Genomic DNA, 23,915 nt, shown 5'->3' with positions numbered 1-23,915 from the left:
GAGCGGTGTTACTGCCGCCGCAGCCGCCATATGCCCCAGGAGCCTCTGAAAATGTTTCAGTTGAACCGCCATCTTGCCCTGAAACGTGTTCAGGCAGTTTAGCATCGACTGGACGCGCTCCTTCGTGAGACGCGCAGTCCGCTTGACCGAATCCAACTCCATACCGAGAAAAGAGATCCTCTGCACGGGGGCGAGTTTGCTCTTTTCCCAGTTGACCTGAAGACCCAACTGGCTGAGGTGTCTGAGCACCAAGTCCCTGTGTTCGCACAACTGCTCCCGGGACTGTGCAAGGATGAGCCAGTCGTCGAGATAGTTTAGGATGCGAACGCCCTGTTCTCTCATGGGCACAAGGGCCCCCTCCGTGACCTTCGTAAAGACACGGGGGGACAGGGCCAGCCCGAAGGGTAGGACTTTGTACTGATATGCTCGCCCCTTGAACGCAAAGCGCAGGAACGGCCTGTGTCGGGGGAGAATCGAGACATGAAAGTACGCGTCCTTCAGGTCGATCGCTGCAAACCAATCTTGGGGACGGATGCACTCGAAAATGCGTTTCTGCGTGAGCATCTTGAACGGTAGCTTGTGAAGGCTCCGATTCAGTACTCGCAGGTCCAAGATTGGCCGTAACCCACCGGTTTTCTTGGGTACAATGAAGTACGGGCTGTAGAAGCCTGTCCTCATATCGGCTGGAGGGACCGGCTCTATCGCGTCCTTCGCCAGTAGGACTGCGATTTCCGCACGCAGGACATGGACGTCTGCAGCTTTCACCGAAGTGAAGCGGACGCCCGTGAACCTGGCGGGACGCCGGGCGAACTGAATCGCATAGCTGAGCCTGATGGTCCGAATGAGCCAGCGAGACGGACTGGGAAGCTCTAACCAGGCTCGCAGAGACCGAACAAGCGGGATCATCGGGACCACCGGCGTACCCACCGAGGGGCAGCGAGGTGGAATACAGGCACCGGTCTGGGGCGGCTGTCTCGTGGAGGCGGCCCGCAGAGAGGTGTGAGTGTGCCGTGCGACACCTCCCTGATTCCACGGCTGGGCAGAGGGTCCGCACGGAGGTTGTGGGGTGTCCGTGCGTCGTCCGCTGCTGCCCACTGGTGACACAGGAGGAGGATGAGTGTGGTCCGGCGTTTGACCGGCCACAACTCTCCGAGCCCCCTGGGGACCCGGAGATGAAGGAAACTGCTCTTTTATTGAAAATTTGGGTACCAAATTTGGGCGGAACAGAAACAAAACGGAACACAAGATTCTCCACCCGGCCCTCCTCCGTCTCCTGGAGAGCAGTCCTCCTCATCTTCGGGTCGCCCGTCTCAGGACCGCTTCCCCTTGCCTTTACCCCTCTTCGGGGCTGCCTGGACGGGCGGGACGGCCGGCTTGCGCCCGGCTCCACGACGCCGCTTGAGTGGAGGCTGCTGCTGCGACGCGGGAGCGGAGGCAGACGCAGACGGCCGCCCTCGGCGACGAGCTGGCTGAGGCGCTGCCAGCGGCGGGGTGGAGGCAGCAGCTGACCGCCGCGGCATGATGTGACTGATGGCCTCAGTCTGCTTCTGTGCGGCTGAGAACTGCTGGGCGAAGTTCTGCACCGCGTCGCCGAAGAGGCCAGTCTGGGACACGGGGGCATTAAGGAACCTGATCTTGTCGGTATCCCTCATGTCCGCCAGACACAGCCAGAGATGGCGCTCCTGGACCACCATAGTGGACATCGCACGTCCCACGGCACGCGCCGTAACCTTCGTCGCACGAAGCGCGAGGTCCGTCGCCGCCCTCAGCTCTTGTAGAACCGCGGGATCGTGACCACCCTCGTGCAGGTCCTTCAGTGCCTGGGCCTGATGAACCTACAACAACGCCATAGCGTGTAGGGCGGAGCCTGCCTCTCCACAAGCCTGGTAGGCCTTCCCGATCAGATCGGAGGAGTACCTACAGGCCCGGGAGGGGAGACACGGTTCCCCCTTGATGTGGAGTTAGGGCACAGTTGCATAGCAACGGCCCGTTCCACGGGAGGAACCTGCGTGTAACCCTTTGCAGGTCCGCCATCAAGGGTGGTGAGGGAGGAGGACCCACTGGGCCGGTTTCGGGCAGTAAAAGGTGCCGTCCATGACCTAGTGAGCTCCTCGTGCACCTCCGGGAAGAAAGGAACCGGGGTGGGGCGCTGAGAACCAGCACGGGCCACCCCGAGAAACCAATCGTCCAACCTCGACGGCTCGGGACACGGTGGAGGGTTCCACACGAGCCCGACCCTCTCGGCGGCCCGGGAAAGCATGGCCATCATCTCCAGATCGGTATCGGGCACAGCGGGTCTTCCCGAAGGAGCCCCCTGCACCGACACGTCATCTCCAGACAACTCTGACCCTCCCTCCGATGCAGCGATGGACATTTCGTCATCGCGGGGAGCCCCGAAGGATACGGGTGGTGCGCATCTCGAGGACGGCCCACCTCGTTCCAACGGCAGCTCTACTGGCTGCGGAGCGCGGGAGGAGTGAGGATTCCCCGCGGGTTGGTTCCCTGGAGGAAGCGCGCTCACAGTCACCCTCAAATCGGCCGCGCTACTACCGGAAGTAACCCTCTGTGGAGGGTTAGATCGCGGCAGAGGCACGGAGACTCCGCCTTTTGCAAGACAGAGCCGCGACCGCAACTCCGAGATGGTCATGTTCCCGCAGTAAGAACATGAGTAATCCATCAGCGCTGCCTCAGCGTGCTGCACGCCCAAACACGAGATACAGCGCTGATGACCATCCCGCGGTGAAATGAAACCACCGCACCCAGAAACACACAGATAGAATGTCATCTTTAAAAAGACGCAAGCTCTATCTGTGTTGCTCTTTTAGAATGATGCTCTCCTTGGTTCTGAAACACGCAGGGGGTGGGGCCGCGGAGACACAGACAGGAATGTAGTGCAGCCTGTCGTGCGCGCTCTCTCTCACAGGACGCCTTCAACAGCCGTGAGAACGGCTTTTAAGCGCTCTCCACCTAGCGCACCGTACCAGCTGTGAAAACAGCCCTTGTGGTTGCTCTTATAGACAACGAAGAGAGAAGATCCGAAGAACACACGACCCGCTGCTGTGTTGTCACACCAACACCGACCGAAGAGATCTCTTCCAAAAGGCAGGCTCTTTCTCAGTCGAACTGCGAAGTGAGGAGTGATATCTGGCATAACCCTATACCACTCGGCTCCGAAGCAAAAGGATAATTTGATGCAATCACCTGTGTCTCATTTATACCCGCGTGGCGTGGCATGAGCACCTGGTGCAATCATTGCATGCCAATGTGCATTGGCTCGTTTAGTTAGACTCGAAGTAGATTGGCTCTCGCAAGCGAGATTCCTATTCGTCGGTACTCCGATGTGGCGTCGAGAGTGACCGACTGAATGGGAACATGAAACCTTAAAACATGAAACATGAACCTACACCAAAACACCTTGTGACAATATCAAGTCCAATGTCCCATCCGTTATGGATCAGTGTCTGAGTACAAAGTCCCTTGAGCTTGACTCTACTCTTTTGTTTGTTCCTGAGACTCTCCGTACACTTTTGAATGATGTTTTTGTGGGTAAGGAGACAAGCCGAAAGACTGCAGGAATTCTACAGGCAATTGTCCAGGCAGCACGGCCAGGTGCTGGTCTAGGTCCATTACAGCTTGGCCTTGCAGTGCAGGCACGTCATATGGATCGGTCACAATTCCTGGTGGATACCCTTCATGGAAGGAAATTTTGCATTTTGAAAAGGATGTAGCAGATTCAGTTGCTCCAGATATGTTAGCGGATGACATAGATGTGCTGGACATGGTACTTCTTTTTGTTGGGGACAATGTTGGACAATGTTGACCACAGCATCCTTACTATTGATCAGAGGTCTTCAACAATGCTCCTGGGCACCCACTGTCCTACAAAGTTTATTTCCAACCTGCTTCAACACACCTGCCTGTGTATTTTCAACAAGTGATCCTGAAGAACTTGATTAGCTTTACCTGTCTTTGCTTAGGGTTGGAGCTAAACTCTGCAGGACAGTGGGTCCCCAGGAGCAGGGTTTAAGACCTCTGCTATTTATGGTAAGGGGACCTTCCACTGAATGGGAATCATAGTAGCAATCACTTCAGAGTTTGAAAAAGGATCATGACAAATGGGTTTCTGCTCCCACGTCAAGCAAGGAATGCCATAGAGGACCATGGGACCAAGGAATTGGCAGTGTTGTTTGGCAAAGGAGTTCCAAATAACTTGCCTCTTTGCGCTACAACCTTTTTAGCAAGAAAATAGTTACCACTAAATAATTTGTTACCCCAGAATGTCTGCCTCCAAATGAATCCTCAACCAAATACCACTGCCAAAGAGTTTACTTCCAGATCATGGTGTGGATTGGAAAGGAAGGAGACATGAACACAGTGGAATGGGGATGTTCCTGCCAGTTATGACCATTAAGACTGCTGCCCCAGAAAGTCTCCTACAGATAAATTAATGAGGCATTTATATAGCGTTTTCATATGTATACTGCACACCCAATGTCCTTTGCACTCATGTCAGGTGTCTCTCCTCAACCACCACCAGTGGGCAGCTCCACTTGGATGATGCGATGGCAGCCACAGTACAACAGCACCAGTGCGCTCACCACATACCAGTAATATGTGGAGAGGAGGGTGTGATAGAGCCAATTCAGTGGATGTTTTATTTTGAGGAGTCCATGTTTGGTAAGTCCCAATGGAGGAAATTCGGCCAGGACACCGACACAGTCTCTGCTGACACTTCAGGGATGTGTTGTAGACATTTTTAGGCACAGGTCCACCATCTGATCTAGATATGGCCCAAATACGGCTGACTAGTATAAACCTTGGGATAAAGAGAGAGACTAATAGGGTAAATTAAGAATGGTATAAACAAATGTATGATATGCTATAGGAAGTGTTCCAGGTCTGGCCTAAGTAATGCAGCCTAACAATAATTTAACTGATTTGAATAATATAATTTGTTCTTTTGTTCAGTTTCCCACCACTACTTTGTTAACATAGTTATTGTCATTGTGAGTTAATTTAGTTCAGCTGTGTATGTTTAATAATCTCATTTGTTTTTGTGTGTGCATGCAGTCTCACAGTTGGCTCTCTAGTTAGAGTTTGTTTAACAAACCTTGTTTCACTTTCATCATCATCATCATCATCATCATCATCATCATCATCATCATCTTCTTCTTCTTCTTCATTAGAATATATGTGACACTGTGTATGCCATAGTAAAGATATATGTTTTTAGTCTAGATTTTAACTAACAGAGTGTGTTTGCTTCCCAAACAATGGGTGCGTTTACATGCATGTTCTTAAGCTGATTATGCCTAATAAGCCGACAATGAACATGGTCATGTATACGCAGTAACCCGTTTTCTTTTATCGCAGCAAGGTCATAAATGGCATAAGCATAAACCGGCCAGGACAGGTAGTTTTTTGCCTCTTACCTCTAATTCGCGCTGCATGTAAACGCATTAACCTGCTTTCTGTCGGCTTATTAAAGTGTGCATGTGTGATAGGTCACAAAAACGCAAACTAAGAGCAGATTTAAACGCATCCAGACAGAGCGAGCTAGCGTTTTGCATGAAATAAGGACATATCACAAATGCAGACTCTTTTAAGACCCAGAAAATTATAAAGATGTGTTCACTCTTCTCATGCAGCAGAAGTAGAAGAGGTTCAGTCAATACGCTGCATCTGTAACTGCATGAGGGATAATATGAGCCGTAAATCTCCCGCTGACACAGCGGACGCTTTATTTATTTTATTTACACAACTGACGTAACATTTGAAAAACTCAGAGTCAGATATACGGATGCTATTATTTTTGATGTCACTACAAGGGAATAACTGGGTTTATTAATAAAGTCATGTAAACGCGGTTTACTTGTGTTGTCAGTTTACTGGTTTGCATGTAAACGGGGAAAACTGATTATTTCAATAAGCTGATTTTTTTGAATTATCAGCTTACTGGTGTGCATGTATACATACCCATTGCTAGGAAGACTATTCCAAAATGTAGGTGCTTAATAGAAAAAGTATCTACTGCCAGCAGTTGATTTTGATAGTCCTTCAATAGACTTGTTCAAGAACTGGGGAGCTAAACTATTTAGTGCTTTGTAAGTATTAAGTAAGATTTTAAAATGTACATGATGTTTAATAGGGAGCAAGTGCAGTGTGGACAGAATGTCTCAGTTACGTATGTAGCCCTAGTTCCCTGAAGGAAAGGAACACGGACATTATGTTAGTTACTGACAGAAGGGGGTTTTTGCTTAGAAGCCAATCAACTTCGAGATCTTCAAAATAAGCCAATGGCATGAGAATGTCATGGATCTGTGGAATTTGCATAGCGCAACTCCGCCCCACCTTGTGGGTACATAAGGAGCTGTTTATGTTTACCTGTTGAGGAGACAAGGCTGAGAGCCCTGGCCGTACGAGCAGTACATCGGTTGTGGCATGGGGATGTAACGTCATTCCCTTTCCGTCAGGGAATGAGGGATACATACGTAACCAAAACATTCTCTTTCAGTCAGTACACTACAAATTATGTCAGTTACTGATGGAATGGAGGTTCCCAATCTATTCGCGCCACAACAGCCCTCCAGCCTTGAGCGCTTGGGACATTGCGGAGGGTTCCACTCAAGCCTGATGCTCTCAACTGCCTGGCAAGCATGGCTGTGGGCTCCAGGCCAGACTTGGGCAATGCTGGGCCTCCAGAAGGAGGCAGCACAGCTGGATCCTAATATCCGGAGGAATCCAGCCCACCCTGTGATGCAGTGATCGGCATGGTGTCATCAGTCATGTTACAATGTTCTAGAGGGGAGTGTGATCCACGAAATGTTCATCGTGTTGGCCCACACCGTGACCCTCAGATCACTCTGACCACCAGCCAAAGCACCACCTCTCATGGAGGAGGTAGATTGGGGACCCTCCTTCCTAGAGAGAGATCATGGAATCTCGATTGCAACAAAAAGTTTCCTAATGGAAGGACCTTTATAGTTTAGAATGGTATCCACAACCTCAGTTGAGAGAACGGAAATTGTGAGCCCCCTCAGAGGCCAAGCCCACCATTTACACAGCTTGGGGTGAGAGTGCAGTATAGACCCCTGCACCTGAGAGAGCAGGTCCCTCCATACTCAGGCTGGCCAGTATGGGGCTACTAACAACAGTAGGGCTCCTTCCCGGCAATCTCTATCTAGAACTCCTGGAAGCAGAGCAATCGGGGGAAATGTGTACAGAGGCAGCCTCGGTCACTCCTGTACCATAGTGGCAGACAGTGTATTAGGTAAATTAGCGTTATCATGTGTACATTGAAAGTTTTCAGTTTTAATAAAGGCTAAAAAGATTTAACAGGTCATTGTAATAATTTTTTTTAAACCTCTGCAATTAAGCAATATCAAACAAGAAACAGTTTAACTGTGCAAACATTTACACAGAACACAGAATAATTCTTAATGTTGTGCTGAATTATTTTAAAGAATGCTTAAAAGAGATGAGCAAAAAAAATCAGTATAACCTGGATATGAATTTTAAGTGATTTTCTAATATTACAGTGGAGATCAAAATTAGAGAACAATTTAGAAACATTAGATTTTTTTCAGAAATATTGTTGATATTCATTGATTAAAGTTTAAAGGACGATTAGCTGTGGGTATACCATTGTTCTGCTAGCATGTTTTACAAATTACCAAAGCACTTCAACAAAAACCTTTATTTTGTCAAAAACACTGTGATCAAAATTAGAGTACAATAACCAATGCAGCACAAAAAAAAAAACATTACAACTAAAATGTGATGCTTACAGCAGTCACAAATTAGTAGGAAGTATAGAGGCCCTTGCTTTGAATGAGCTCAGCACATCTGTGGCCACAAGACATCACTAGATACTCACACTGCTCCGGTGTGATTTTGGCCCAGTCTCATCCACAGTTTGGTAACTGTAGTGGTTTTCTTAGCCATAACTTTGTCGCCAATGATTTTAAATAGATTTTCAATGGGGTTTAGATCAGACTCTGGGCTGGCCATTTCATTATTTAAATGTTCTCACTTTCAAGGAACTGCTTTACCCATTTTGCAGTGTGATAGGGGGCATTGTCTTGCATAAAAATTGAGGGCTGATTGGGAGATGCTTGCAGTGAAGGAACCACATGTTGCCGAAGGAGGTTCTGATAAACAGGTTCTGAGGTTCTGCCATGTAGCTCTATAATAGGCCCAACTCCTGCTGCAGAAACATCCCCAAAACCATGCCACTTCCTCCTCCATCTTTCACTGACTTCTTTGGGCACTTTGGGTTCAGTCTTTCCCCAGTTGATGCCGAACATAATGTTTTCCATCATTAAACTTGCATTCATCACTAAAAATAAAATTTGGACCAGTTCTGCTCTGTTCACACAACATGCTCCTCAGCAAAGGTTAGTCTAGCCTTTTGATTCTTTCTGCTGATGAGAGGCTTGGTCACTGCAGAGTGAGCATTCAGTCTGAATACTCTTAAATGACAAGCCACTGTATGGCAAAACAGATCCTTACTGTGTTCAGCTCTGAACTGGCGAGTAATTCCAGCTGCAGTGTTAAAACGATTCCACGTTGAAAGTCTCCGCATTGTCCTGCCCTCTCGTGCATTGGTCTTGCGTACCTTTTTGGGGTACTTGAATGAATTAGTGTCTTTGTAGATCTTCAATATTCTAGAAATTACAGATTTGGAATGACCAACTTCTTTTGCAATAGCTGAAAGGGATAGCAATAGCCCTTTGCCCTTCATCTGGACAACTTGGTGTTGTAGGGTTTCAGTCAACTTAGAGTGGCTTGCCATCTTGCAAAGTCAGTGAAAATTGGAAAGTTTGCTTCAAGTTAAATAGGGTTTGCCAGATTATTACGGAAATTAGCACCAAGTGCCAGATTAACACCCAAAGCTTGAAGGTATCTGAAAGTGTTCTCTAATTTTGACCAGCGTTATTTTTCAATTGTCTTATTTAAGTTGTATATACCGTACTTCAGAATATATTTAACTTGTGAAATATGCTTAGAAACTGCCCTTCTGCTGCTGTTAGGATAATTTCAAAAAGGACTAAGCAGTGACCTTGAAATTTAGGAATTTGTATTTTGTTCTCTAATTTTGATCTCCACTGTAGCATGTTTGGGAGCAGAATCATACCTTATCCTGTGTGACCATCAGCAAACTAACTAGACCAGCAATACACCAATCACAGCAAAGATTGTTTGACCTCTTGGGATGCCAACAAAAAACATGACACATTTAAAATGACAGAGCAAACTAATCTTTATTCAGAGACAACCAGATTATGCTCTTGTAAGTTGTTATATTTTGTATTATATATTTTATCTGTTCAATCTAGTTTTATATCTTATTAGATTTTATATATCTGCATGTTTTGTTTAGATCACAGATGGACAACCTGACATTCAGATACAGTGTGCTCCTGGCTGAGGGACTGCAAGTTACACCTGAGTCAAGCTATCCAGCATTTATCCTTATTTTGATGGTTTACATATTTATTATGGTATCTAACATTGGGATGATGATTCAGATCACAGCAGAAAAACGTTTACACCAGCCTATGTATGTTCTGTTCTGCAACTTGACACTAAATGATGTAATGGGTACAACTGCTCTTCTGCCATATTTGTTGAGGAATGTTTTAACAGACCCCTCTGAGCGCTACATCACTTATGTGGGGTGTGTTATTCAAGCTTATATTATGCATTTGAATGGTACAGTATCTCACACTGTGATAATAATCATGGCTTTTGACAGATATGTGGCCATATGCAATCCATTGCGATATCCAACTATAATGAGCAATAATATGGTGGTTAAACTGTCGGCAGGAGCCTGGGGTGTTGCAGTAGTGCTGGTGGGAATTCTGATCAGCCTCAGTGTCCGTCTGTCTCACTGCAGATCTGTGATTCAAAACCCCTTTTGTGACAATGCTTCGATATTTAAACTATCCTGTGAAAATACAGTTATTAATAATGTATATGGATTAACTTTTACAGTGGTTTTATTTGCCTCCTCAACAGGTAGTGTGGCATTAACATATTTCAAAATAGCTATGATCTGCTTCAAAAGCAAAAACAAAGCAACCAACAGCAAAGCCATAAAAACCTGCAGTACTCACTTGACTGTTTATATAATCATGATGGTCACTGGATTTGCTGGGATTTTTCTCCATCGTTTCTCTGTACTTGCTGAAATTAGGAAAACATCCACTTTAATGTTCCATGTTATTCCTCCAGTCTTGAATCCTATAATATATGGATTACAAGCCAAGGAAATAAGACAACGTATATTTAATCTTTTTAGAAATAAAGTAAATACAAACTGATTATTTTTTTAACTGCTCTACTAATATTTAAAAAAATATATATTACTTTTTTTTTCTTTTACTTTTTTTCTTTTATGTATTGGCAAATGTGAAAAATCTAAGAACAATAAGCATGTATGGTAAGTCTCAACAGATAAATTCACATACACATGTTATCACATAAGCAGCATCTAAATAGATGATAATTTGTCATTGTTGCATTAAGTTTGGATTATGTAATAGAGATAAGGTATTGACAAAAAATGAAAAAAACAAGATACAAAGTATCCAGTATATATTAGGTAAATGATAGTTAGCGTGTACATTTTAATAAAGGCTAAAAAGATTTGACAACTTTTATTTAATTGACTGGGCCAGAGCATCTCTAAAATGTCAAACCTTGCGGGTGTTCCTGGTATACAGTGGTTACATAACTGGTACACGGAAGGACAACCAGTGAACTGTTGAATGTGTCATGTAGAGTAAATTACATTGAATGCTCAGGTTTGAGTGACACAGTCAAAGACACAGTTAAGCACAGTTAACAAAGCTTACTGGCGTTTTAAAACTTTGTCATCCAATGTGGTAGCAAATAGGCTTTCCAACTAATGTAAATGAATATTTACATAGCATGAAGTAAATGTATCTCCCTCACACGTTCAGCATTGTCCCACAAAATCACACCTACTATCTTGCAACAAAGTAATAACCAGGTGGCAACACTAGGTTTAGCAAAAGTAAAAGAGAAAACAAGACCAAATTCAATTGCCATTGTGGTAACACTTTATAATAAGGTTTAATTTGCTAAATACTTTATTTAACATGAACTAATTTAGTTATTGAACTAATAATGAACTGCACTTCTACAACATATATTAATCTTTGTTATTGATAATTTCAACATACTAATATATTGTACAAATCTAAATGTATATTTGTTAACATTAGTTAATGCACTGTTAACTAATAATGAATATCCAGTATGTAAAGAAAAAGGACAGAAAGGGTAATAAAGAATGACAGGTATAAGTAAATTGTAGTTCTCTCTATAGTACATTTTGAAGATTAGACATTCTATAACTACTAAAATTATTTAATAACAAAGATAGGGGGCTAAAGGCTCCACGGGGTAAAAGGGTCCTTTGATTTTATTTTCCTCTTAACCACTAGATGGCACAAAAACGTTCCAAATGATCTGTTTTTCAATATGTGTGGGAGGCAGCGCAAAGTTGGATCACTAATTAGATTTTTAACTAATTTGATTTTTTAATTAGATTAGGTTTTTTTTTTTTTTTAGATTTATGTAGCAAATACAAACCTGATTCCAAAAAAAGTTGGGACACTGGAATAATAAAACAAGGATATGCTGTAATAAACACTGTAATAAAAAAGGAATGCAACAATTTACAAATCGAATACACTTATATTTTATTCACAATAGAATATAAAGAAAATATCAAATGTTGAAAGTGAGACATTTTGAAATGTCATGCCAAATATTGGCTCATTTTGGATTTCATGGGAGCTACACATTCCAAAAAAGTTGGGACAGGTAGCAATAAGAGGCCGGAAAAGTTAAATGTACATATAAGGGACAGCTGGAGGATCAATTTGCAACTTATTAGGTCAATTGGCAACAAAAAGAGCCTTTCAGTGTGGCAGTGTTTCTCAGAAGTCAAGATGGGCAGAGAAACACCAATTCCCCTAATGCTGCAGCGAAAAATAGTGGAGCAATAACAGAAAGGAGTCACTCAGATAAAAAATTGCAAAGAGTTTGAAGTCATCACCATCTACAGTACATAATATCATCTAAAGATTTAGAAAATCTGGAACAATCTCTGTGCATAAGGGTCAAGGCTGGAAAACCAAATGATGCCCACGATCTTTTGAAACTTCCACATCATTGCATTCTGTTTTTATTTACACTTTGTACAGAGTCCCAACTTTTTTGGAATCTTGTTTGTTAGAGTCTCTAAAATTATTGAATATATTTTGAGAAAAAGGTCTTAATTTTCAGTTGTATTCAAGGTAATTAAAGTAACAGTTTTTCAACAACAGAAAAATATGTTTAAAAAAGTATGCTATTTGGGGCTGCTGCTGTTTCATATAGTAAGGTTGTATCCACCTTAGAGATCATCACCATATTTTATAATGAAACCATCATATTTCAAAGTATGATATTAATCATATCATATAAGACAATATAATTTATTGTACTGTAAATCTATATTAAATTATTATGGGATCTACTTTAATGCTTTCCAATTTTTTACTTATTAAAATTAAAGCACATTTTTCTCAAGGTGCCTTTAGCCCCATTGTACCCTATGAATTGATGAATTGTGATCTTGCCTGATAGCATATGTCTTAATTTAGATATATTTTTTAGATAGAAGGAACTTGGATATCAAATGAAAGATTGGTATCAAAAAGCACACCCAGGTTCCTAACTATTGATTAAGACTTGACAGAGCAGCCATCGAGTGTTAGACAGTAATTTAGCTTACTACATGATGAGTTAGTACTACATGTTAGTGAGGCCAGCAGGGGGTGCTCACCCTGTGGTCTGTGTGGGTCCTAACAACCCTGTATAGTGATTGGGACACTGTACTGCCAAAGAGCACCGTCTTTCGGATGAGACGTTAAACCGAGGTCCCGACTCTCTGTGGTCGTTAAAAATCCCAGGACGTCCTTCGATAAAGAGTAAGGGTGCAACCCCGGCATTCTGGCCAAATTTGCCCATTGGCCCCAGTCCATCATGGCCTCCTAATCTTCCCCCTATCCTGATTGGCTTCATCACTCAGTCTCCTCTAAACCATAAGCTGGTGTGTGGTGAACGTTCTGGCGCAATATGGCTGCTGTCGCATCATCCAGGTGGGTGCTGCACATTGGTGGTGGTTGATGAAAGTCCCCCTTCTATGAAAAAGTGCTTTGAGTGCCTAGAAAAGCGCTATGTAAATGTAACAAATTATTATTATTTACACAGTTCATCTATCTTTGTTATTTGTAAGAGGTACCACAAAGGCTGTTCTCACAGCTGGTTTGGTGCGCTAGGTGGAGAGTGCTAAAAAGCTGCTCTTACGGCTGGTAAGAGAGCGCCTTCGTGAGAGACAGCATGCACGTCAGGCTGCACTACTTCCCTGACTGTGTCGCCGTGGCCCCACCCCCTGCATGTTTAAGCACCGAGGAGAGCTTCCTTCTAAAAGAGCAACAGATAGTGCTTGGATCTTTTTAAAGATGGCATTCTATCTGTGGGTTTTTGAGTGCAGTGGTTACCTTTCACCACAGGATGGTCATCAGTGCTGTATTTCATGTTTGGGCATTCAGCACGCTGAAGCAGTGCTGGGGGATGACTCATGTTCTTACTGCGGAAACATGACCATCTCAGAGTTGCGGTCTAAACTTTGTCTTGTAAAAGGTAGAGTCTTTGTGCCTCTGCCACGATCTAACCCTCCACAAAGGGTTACTTCTGGCAGTACTCAGAGCCTTCACAGGTTCAAGATGCTCATGCAGAAACGCATTTTTGAGTGCATCCGTCTCCAAGATTGGTTTGCAGCGATCAACCTGAAGGATGCGTTCGTTCATGTCTCGATTCTCCCCCAACACAGGCCGTTCCTGCGCTTTGTGTTCGAGGGGCAAGCTTATCTGTACAAAGTCCTATCCTTCGGGCTGGCCCTGTGCCCCCGTGTCTTTACGGAGGTCATTGAGAGATCCCTTGTGCCCATGAGATAACAGTTGACAATGCGAATGCCCTATCTCGACAACTGGCTCATCCTAGCACAGTCCCGGGAGCAGTTGTGTGAACACAGGGACCTGGGAACACTGGTGCTCAGACACCTCCTGAGTCTTTGGTCAACTAGGAAAAGAGCAAACTCGCCACACGCAGAGGATCTATTTTCTTGGTATGGTGTTGGATTTGGTCGAGTGGACGGCGCACCTCACGGAGGAGGGTGTCCAGTCGATGCTGAACTACCTGAACACATTTCGAGGCAGGATTCTGGTTCAACTGAAACTATTTCAGAGGTTTCTGGGGCATATGGCGGCCGTTGCGGCAGTAACACTGCTTGCTTCATATGAGACCGCTTCAGCATTGGCTTCACGGCCGAGTACCGAGATGGGCGTGGCAATGCGGCACTCACCGGGTGAGCATCACACCGGCCTGCTGCCAAACCTTCAGTCCACGGTTGGACCCCCTCGTTTTTCCGGGCCAGAGTGGCATCAAACCACAGACATCAAACATCAAGGTGGTCTACTCTCGTTGCATGTTGTAACTCGCCCGCCATCTTCTCCTCTGGAGTCAGAAGTGTCTGAGGTCACTTCGGGGCATTGATGGGCCCTGGTGTGCACCACTGTGTGACCGACGAGCTGTCACGAGCTGCGCTCCCAGGAGAGTGCTCCTCAACCCTTAGTTGGTCCAGCTGATCTGGGTTCAGTTTAGGGTGGCACAAGTCGACCTGTTTGCCTCCCCAGAAACTTCCCACTGCCAGTGGTTTTATTCGCTGACCGAGGGCACATTCGGCATGGATGCACTTGCGCACAGCTGGCCCCGAGGCCTGTGCAAATATGCATTTTCCCCAGTGAGCATAGGGATGAGGAGCAGGTCCTGTTGGTGGCCCCGTATTGGCCCCACTGGACTTGGTTCCTGGAACTCTTCCTCCTTGCTACAGCCCCTCCTTGGTCAATTCCTCTGAGGAAGGACCTTCTAACTCAGAGACAGGGCATTCTCTGGCAGCGGAGGTTCTAGGTGACTTACCCCAAGTTACCTGTAGTTAATACCATCACTTCGTCTAGTGCATCGTCTACAAGACAGGCCTATGGTTTGAAGTGGAACCTTTTCGTTGATTAGTGTTCTTCCTGTCGAGAAGACCCCCGAAGATATTCGATCGCTTCTGTGCTTTCCTTCCTGCAGCAGGGGTTGGAGTGTAGATTCTCACCCTCCACCCTCAATGTTTACGTTGCTGCTATTTCTGCCTATCATGACCATGTATATGGTAAGTCAGTTTAAAAACACAACCTGGTCATCAGGTTCCTTAGGGGGGCAAGACGGTTGAATCCTCCTCAACCTCCCTCCTTACCCTCTTGGGATCTTGCTCTGCTGCTCTGAGCACTTCAGAATGGCCCATTTGTGCCTTTGCAGTCAGCAGAGCTTAAGATTCTGTCCATGAAGACTTTGCTGTTGGCTGCATTGGCCTTCATCAAGAGGGTAGGGGACTGACCTGAGGGCATTTTTTGATCAATGAATCATGCCTGGAGTTCAGGCCGGGTGACACCCACGTGGTACTGAGACACCAAGGTTCCCACCACTCCCTTCAGGGAACAGGTGGTGAACCTACAAGCGATGCCCCTGGAGGAGCCAAACCCATTCCTAGCTTTGCTCTGTCTTATCCGCGCTCTGCGGATCTACGTGAACAGAACTCAAAGTTTCAGGACCTCAGATCAGCTCTCTGTCTGTCATGGAGGCCAGCAGAAGGTAAAGGCCGTCTCTAAGCAGAGGATGGCCCACTGGATAGTGAATGCCATTGTCACAACCGCTGGTGAAGATCCCACCGTCGGCCATCAGAGGTCGCGCTCACCAGAGTACTAACTCACTCATGGACTTCATTTCCCATAATCCCACATGCTGGGACTGATTACCATCCACCTGTTCCCCATCAGCTGGCCTATATATTCTCTGAACACACACACACACACTGCGAAGTCTTGTTCTGCCCCGGCGACATTTCTGAGCGTTTACCCATTGTTGTTTCTGATCTGCCTGTTTACGAACCTGCCTGTTTATCGACTCTGATTCTTGCTGCCTGCCATTTTGACCTGTGTTTGCCTGGACTCTGGTTATTCGACTGTTTGCTGCCTGCCCTGACCCTTGCCTGGTATGATTAAGATTTACGCCTTGCCTGTGATACTACTGTTAATTCTTGGCTACCGACCTCTGCCTGTTACTACTGTGAGTTTGTGTGTTTCCAATAAACTGCACATGGATCCCAATCCACCTGAGTCCTCATTACAGAAGACTTCGCCAAACACAGATCCAGCAGACTTCTCTCGCTTCACACAAGAGCTCTCTGCACAAGCCAGCCAGCTAATGATGCATCACCAGCAACTCACATGATTGACCAGCATGACGGAGGAACTGGTTAAGGCCGTGCAGAGCCTCCATCTTGCACCAGCAACGGCTGATGCACCATTACCACGCCAAGAGCCACCAACCGCACCTGTTACAACGGCAACGAGCAGCCCGCGTCTGGCGTTCCCTGAAAAGTTTGACGGCACCCCGGCCAAATGCAAGGGATTTTTAATGCAGTGCTCCATCTTTCTGGCCCAACAACCAACCCTGTATTTCACAGACTCTGGTAAGATTTCACTAATCTGTTCACTGCTCACTGGGAAAGCACTTGACTGGGCAACAGCAGTCTGGGACGAACGAACCCGCGAGAGCACTACATATGCAAACTTCATTCAACGCCTACGCATAGTTTTCGACCATGCTGAGGGAGGACGAAGCGCAGGCGAACAGCTGCTTGCCCTCCGGCAAGGGAGATGTACAGCAGCAGTTTGCTCTCACTTTCCGCACCCTAGCAGCACAAACCGTGTGGGTAGAGGACACCTTGAAAACCCTATTTCGCCAAGCCCTCAATGAGGAACTGCAGTCAGAACTCGCATGCCGCGATGAGGACAAGAGTTTGGATCAATTCATCGAATTGGCGATCCGCATTGACAACCTCATCCGCTCTCGCCGAGGACCACGAAGTGGTGGCAACCCGATGTTCTCTCAGCCCCTCGATAGCAGTGATGAACCCATGCAAATCGGTCGCACACACATCTCTTCTGAGGAACGAGAGCGCCGCATCCGAAATCATCTGTGCCTCTACTGTGGTCTTTCCGGACATCGCAGAGCCGAGTGCCCGACCCGACCGTCGCAACCACAGCCCCGCCGGGTGAGTTTGCTCATTTCCACTGTTTCTCACCACAACTGCCTAGATTTACCAGTACAGTAACCTACCAGTCTAAAGTAATTACAACCCAGGCATTAATAGACTCTGGAGCTGCAGGCAACTTCATTGATGAAGGTCTGGTTCGCCAACATGAAATACCGCTAAACCCATGCAACTTTCCTCTGGCAGTGGCAGCGCTAGATGGGCGCCCCCTGGGGACCGGACAAGTACAGTTCACCACCACCGAACTTCACTTACAAGTGGGCGCTCTACATACTGAATCCATCCAGTTCTACGTCATTCATTCTCCACACAACCCGATCATTCTGGGCTTCCCCTGGCTACAAGACCACAACCCGCAGATCTCCTGGCAGGATAAGCAGATCACCCAATGGGGTCCTTCATGTCACTCCCGCTGCATCCGTTCTGTCAGGCTTCTACCCATTCGATCTACCAGCATGCACCACACCACGGACTCCACACCAGGTATTCCTTCGGCATACGCGGACCTCTTGGAAGCCTTCAGCAAGACCAAAGCCTCACAACTACCTCCTCATCGCAACACCGACTGCGCCATCGAACTGCTACCTGGTACCACTCCGCCTAGGGGTTGCATCTTTCCTCTGTCCGAACCGGAGGATCTAGCAATGAAAACATACATTCAAGAGGAGCTGGCCAAGGGGTTCATCCGATCATCTACCTCACCTGCTGCTGCGGGATTCTTCTTCGTGGGGAAGAAGGATGGAGGCCTTCGTCCTTGCATCGACTACCGTGGGCTTAACGATATAATGGTCAAGTTCAGATATCCTCTGCCACTGGTGCCCGCTGCCTTAGAACAACTTCGATCTGCCAAAGTATTTACCAAGTTGGACCTTCGGTCTGCCTATAACCTCATTCGCATCCGGGAGGGTGTTGAATGGGAAACTGCATTCTCCACTAGTAATGGGCACTATGAATACCTAGTCATGCCCTTCAGGCTGTCCAATAGTCCATCTGTGTTCCAATCATTCGTCAACGACATCTTTCGAGACCTATTGCATCAATGTCTGGTGGTATACATCGACGACATCCTCATCTGTTCAAACACCATGGAAGAACACATTCAACACATACGAACGGTCTTGCAGCGCCTCATCAAGCACCAGCTGTACGCCAAGTCAGAGAAATGTGAGTTCCACCAAACCTCAGTAACATTTCTTGGTTATGTCATTAGCCCAGAGGGAGTGGCGATGGATGAAGGAAAGGTTCGGGCAGTCGTGGAATGGCCTCAACCCACCACTCTGAAAGAGCTGCAAAGATTTTTGGGGTTCGCCAACTTCTACAGGCGCTTTATCAGAGGTTACAGTTCAGTCGCCGCACCACTCACTTCCATGACAAGAGGAGGAGGCAACAAGCTACGATGGTCTGCCGAGGCCTTGCAAGCATTCAGTAACCTGAAGAATAGATTCACATCAGCACCCATCCTGCACCACCCGGACCCTCAACTACATTTTGTGGTGGAGGTGGACGCCTCTAACACGGGAATTGGCGCCATTCTCTCACAACGGCAAGGTAACCCACCTAAATTATTCCCCTGTGCCTTTTATTCCAGAAAACTGTCTACAACGGAGCAAAACTATGACGTGGGCAATCGCGAACTTCTAGCCATGAAGGCAGCTTTTGAGGAGTGGCGTCATTGGCTTGAGGGAGCAAGACATCCATTCCTGGTGCTGACGGATCATCGCAACCTCGAGTACTTGCGCTCAGCCAAGAGACTAAACCCCAGGCAAGCTAGATGGGCACTCTTCTTTACCCGGTTTGACTTCTCTATCACCTACATTCCAGGTTCCAAGAACATCAAGGCAGATGCGTTGTCACGTCAATTTGACAGCGCTCCACAGAATACCTTGCAAGACCCAATCATCCCAACCACCCTCATCGTCGCTCCAGTTCAATGGGACATCATGTCAGAAATTGCACAAACACACGAGCAGAACCCGCCTCCCGCTGCATGTCCCAACGATCGTACCTTTGTACCGCCAGGGCTCAGGGAGAAGGTAATTCGATGGGTACACTCCTCGACAAGCTCCGGTCACCCGGGAATCACCACGATAACCAGGCTAATAAGGAACCGATTCAGGTGGGACTCGTTACAAGCAGATGTTGCAGACTTCGTCAATGCTTGCCACACATGCGCCGCAGCAAAGACCCCAAAACAACTCCCAGCAGGTCTATTACAACCACTACCCATCCCTCAGCGTCCATGGTCTCACATAGCTATCGACTTCGTTACTGATCTACCGCCATCTCAAGGTAACACCACCATACTAACTGTGATTGATCGGTTTTCCAAAGGATGTCGACTAATCCCTTTGCCTAAGTTACCCACAGCCTTCGAAACTGCTGAACACCTGCTCCAATACGTATTCAGATACTATGGTCTTCCAGAGGATATTGTCTCGGACCGAGGACCTCAATTTACGTCAAGGGTATGGTCAGCTTTCTTCAAATTGTTAAATGTTAATATAAGCCTCACCTCTGGTTACCACCCACATTCTAATGGACAAACTGAACGCCTGAATCAGGAGATATCCAAATTCCTCAGAATGTACTGCCAGCAGAACCAAACAGACTGGAGTCGCTTCCTTCCCTGGGCGGAGTATGCGCAAAACTCTATCCTCAAACCTGCTACCAAGTTAACACCATTCCAATGCATTCTAGGATACCAACCACCACTATTCCCATGGTCCGGGGAGCCATCCAAGGTTCCTGCAGTAAACGACTGGATTCAACGCAGCGAGACCATCTGGAACCAAACTCATGTACATCTCCAACGAGCAATAAACAGGGTCAAGGAACAAGCGGATCGTCATCGCTGTCCTCATCCTGACTATACACCAGGACAGTGGGTGTGGTTATCCACTCGGGATCTACGACTACGGCTACCATGTAGGAAGCTCAGTCCCAGGTATGTGGGTCCATTCAAAATAGTCAAACAGATTAACTCAGTGTCATATCGTCTAGAATTACCTGCCACTTACCGCATCTCTCCCACCTTTCTTTTACCCATTGTTGTTTCTGATCTGCCTGTTTACGAACCTGCCTGTTTATCGACTCTGATTCTTGCTGCCTGCCATTTTGACCTGTGTTTGCCTGGACTCTGGTTATTCGACTGTTTGCTGCCTGCCCTGACCCTCGCCTGGTATGATTAAGATTTACACCTTGCCTGTGATACTACTGTTAATTCTTGGCTACCGACCTCTGCCTGTTACTACTGTGAGTTTGTGTGTTTCCAATAAACTGCACATGGATCCCAATCCACCTGAGTCCTCATTACAGCCATCACCTTGGCTTACCAAGTACAATGTGTGCCCTGTCTGCTCAGGATGCGAGCAAACTCTACTAAAAGTGTTGCATCCTCCTGGGGGCGCTGGCACGTGGCGCCTCGCTGTCAGACATCTGTAGAGTTGCAGGCTGGGCAACACCCAACATGTTTGCTAGGTTTTAAAGCCTACGTGTAGAGCTGGTCTCCTCCTGTGTTCTAACCTCAAACAGGTAGAAGCACTGAGAGGCCCGGTTCTTGTTGTCTTGCTTACTTGTTCTCTGTGCTTACATTCTCCAGAGAGAAACTGTGTGAGTCCTCCACCGCCCTTGGTGCCAGGCGTGGCAGAGCGTCTGGCATCAGGCCTCTTGCCGCTGAATACTTGAGAACCGTTATTTGGCCATGTGAGTTACCTTGCAGGATCCCGCATATTTTTCCACAGCTGCTCCTCTCGGAAGCCCATGTCTTTCCCTTGGGAGAGCCCTCCCCCTTCTTAGGGATGGCTCTGCTCTGTACTCCACGTAACTCCCTAAGGGTATGATGTTGGTTCCGCAGTGGCCCCTTCCACCAGGGCACACTTTCCCAGTATTATCCAATAGTCACTGAGCGGGCCATGCAGAACAGCAGTGATGGACTTCTCTGTGTGAGCCTCGTCTCATTAGGTAAGAGAGCTCTGGAGGCTCACACAGGGCACTGGAATAGGGGAGAGTCCATGGCGGTTTGGTAGGGATTCCTATTTGTCGGTACTCCGACGTGGCGTCAAGAGTGACCTACTGAATGGGAACTTCTCAGTTACGTATGTAACCCTCATTTCCTGAAGGAGGAAACGGAGCGGCAATTGCTCCCCTGAGAGAGTGAGGTGTTCTCAACTACCTTGATGACTGGCTCATCCTTGCCCAGTCGAGACAGCAGTTGGTGTGAACAAAGGGAGTTGGTGCTCAGTCACCTCAGCCAGTTGGGTTTTTGGGTCAACTAGGACAAAAGCAAACTCTGGCTTTTTTATTTTTGTATACTGTTGTCTGATTTCAACTAAGGACGTTTGTGTGGTTTTACATTCAAAAACATCATAACTAATAAGTAATGGGCTATTTTCTACACTGGTTTTGAGGGTCTCTCCTGATCGCTGGGTTTTGATGGCCGTGCCGCACTGGAGACTTGGAAGTAAACGCCCACAGCTAGGATTGGATAAGATTTACATATTTAATGAGCTTCACCTCCTCGTCAATTCAGTTTACATGAGGAAGGGATTGTTTTGAAAGCGGTCTTTGACTAACAATAAAGTTTCAGCTCTGAAACTTACAGGATAATCTTATACCACCATAACCTTTTATATATCAAAAGCTCAAGGGAAAGTTGATTTCTCAATTTATCACCCTTTTAACTGCATTTTAATGAATCACTTACTGACTTATTTTCCCAATGTAGAATGCATTTGATTTCAAGATCATTAAAATAAATGTAATTTAACAGCGTAACTAATGACGAGACACATTCCATTAACAAGCTCAACGGTTTTTATTTAAACTACATATGGTTTCAGAAAAACTGAACAAAATTACCTAAACATTTTTCATTAAACCATGTGTGCCCAGTTTTTTTTTTTTTTTTGAAGGGTTTAATGCATATAGTCATGTTAATGGTGTTCTATGTAACATTTTTTCCCTCAGGGTTTAGTTTTTTTTTTTTTTTTTTTTTTTAAATAGTATTTGAATGTGTGGCAACTAATAGTGTATGTAAATTTCAAACCACACATTTGCAACGCGGACTGCAAATATATAGGAATTATGGCTTTGGGAAACACAAAATCATTGAACAGTTTGCCATCATAGTTGGCTAAAATGCTTTTGGGGAAACACCCCTGGTGAGCAGTGCACCAATCACAAAAAAGAGATAGCTTAAAGTGTATTTTCACTCTTGGGGTATGATGACAATACTTGGTGACATAAAATAGTCAAGCCATCTTAAATCTACTCAGACAAGCAGGGTGTGCTTTTCATAACTAATGATAACTCAAAAAAACTGACTGATAGATTAGGTACCTGTGTATATGTAGTAACGTGACAACTGTGTTTCTATCGATCATTTTCCTTGGTAAGTAAAGACTATTTTAGATGTATTCAAATTATATTAGTCATATTATATAACTGCACAGTTATCAATAATATTTCTTGAGTTCTGTGGTGAGGAAAAAAAAGGTCACATTCCCTTGGTAAAATAACTGACATAACTAAGAAGACCTTAATATATTTTGAACATTAGTGTGACTCTCTGGAAGCATATCCAATACTTTGAGATAATATGCTGTTACAGTTTTTCTCAGTCGCTTTGGTGCATTTCTCACATCACTGTTTACATTTGCACAACCATTAGTTCAACCTCCACAACATTTAGTCATTTAAGCACATCATTGAAGCAGTTTCTCATTCCTTCCAAAAAATTGCAAATGCTTTTGGACATGCATCAGTTGCTTTCATACAAATCTCTGCTGTTTTATGACTATCATTTGCTTGTCATGTCAGTCAAAATGATCTATACTTGTGAATGCTGAATAGTCATTCCATATAAAACATATTACTCATTCCATTGCTTGAGTTATTACATACAAAACAATTTTAATTAGTTGTCAAAATCTGTCAAGCTAATTTTACATTTTTATATATATATATTTTTTTGATGTCTCCAAAATGTCTCCAAAATCGATAAATGTATTCAATTTTCACTGATGAGAAGGGGTGTGTGAAGCATTAGTTCTGTATATGTTCTGTGTTTAGTTCTCATATGAACTGCAGTATTGTTTACAGTTCTGAAAAGCTCCACTCAAAGGGAATTTATGTTTGTTGCAAATAAGGGTGTATTTTTTTTATTTTACACAATGCTGTGAACAAATTAGAATTACAAAGAGCATATGCAGTAAAAAAAAATGTGAAACACATTCAGTGTCTTGTACTCAGTTGCCTCACTAAACATTTTTAAATTGGTGTGTAAATAGTATATAGTGCTGTCTTGAGCATTTTCAGGTTTCACCAAGATCTGATTTTTTGCATGGGAAAACATTTACAGAGTAAACTGTCATAATGAAAACATGACAAAGCCATTTGACTATCTTGTTCATAAACAATGGTATCAGGACTTTTTAATCTTGATAACAATGACACTTTCACTGACATGAATACTTGCTTTTGAGGAATGAGCTATCCATTTTGTGCAAGTGACACGCTTTTTATCAACTAGGTTTTGCAATTTGTACTAATTGTTTTGAAAACTGCATTAACTGTTGTGCAAATGTAAATAGTGATTTGAGAAATGGACCAAAGCGACTGAGAAAAACTGTAATATAAGTGTGTGTCACTTCTTTTTGTTTTCTTTAGGTCACAA

The 23,915-nt window shown here is 45.3% G+C and overlaps 1 protein-coding gene across 1 annotated transcript; it reads left to right on the top strand.

Annotated features, from left to right (window-relative positions):
- Window positions 1-9,302: 9,302 nt before the first annotated feature.
- LOC137046196 (olfactory receptor 52D1-like) lies at window positions 9,303-10,328 on the top strand. Its single transcript, XM_067423306.1, has one exon. It carries the CDS (start codon window positions 9,390-9,392, stop codon window positions 10,326-10,328), a length of 939 nt encoding a protein of 312 aa, XP_067279407.1. The 5' UTR covers window positions 9,303-9,389.
- The last annotated feature ends 13,587 nt before the right edge of the window (window positions 10,329-23,915 follow it).

Source organism: Pseudorasbora parva, chromosome 18 (genome assembly GCF_024679245.1).
Source record: "Pseudorasbora parva isolate DD20220531a chromosome 18, ASM2467924v1, whole genome shotgun sequence".
In the NCBI taxonomy this organism is placed as follows: Eukaryota; Metazoa; Chordata; class Actinopteri; order Cypriniformes; family Gobionidae; genus Pseudorasbora; species Pseudorasbora parva.
The sequence above is the reverse complement of the archived record's forward strand: the minus strand, read 5'-3'. Positions and strand labels throughout refer to the sequence as shown.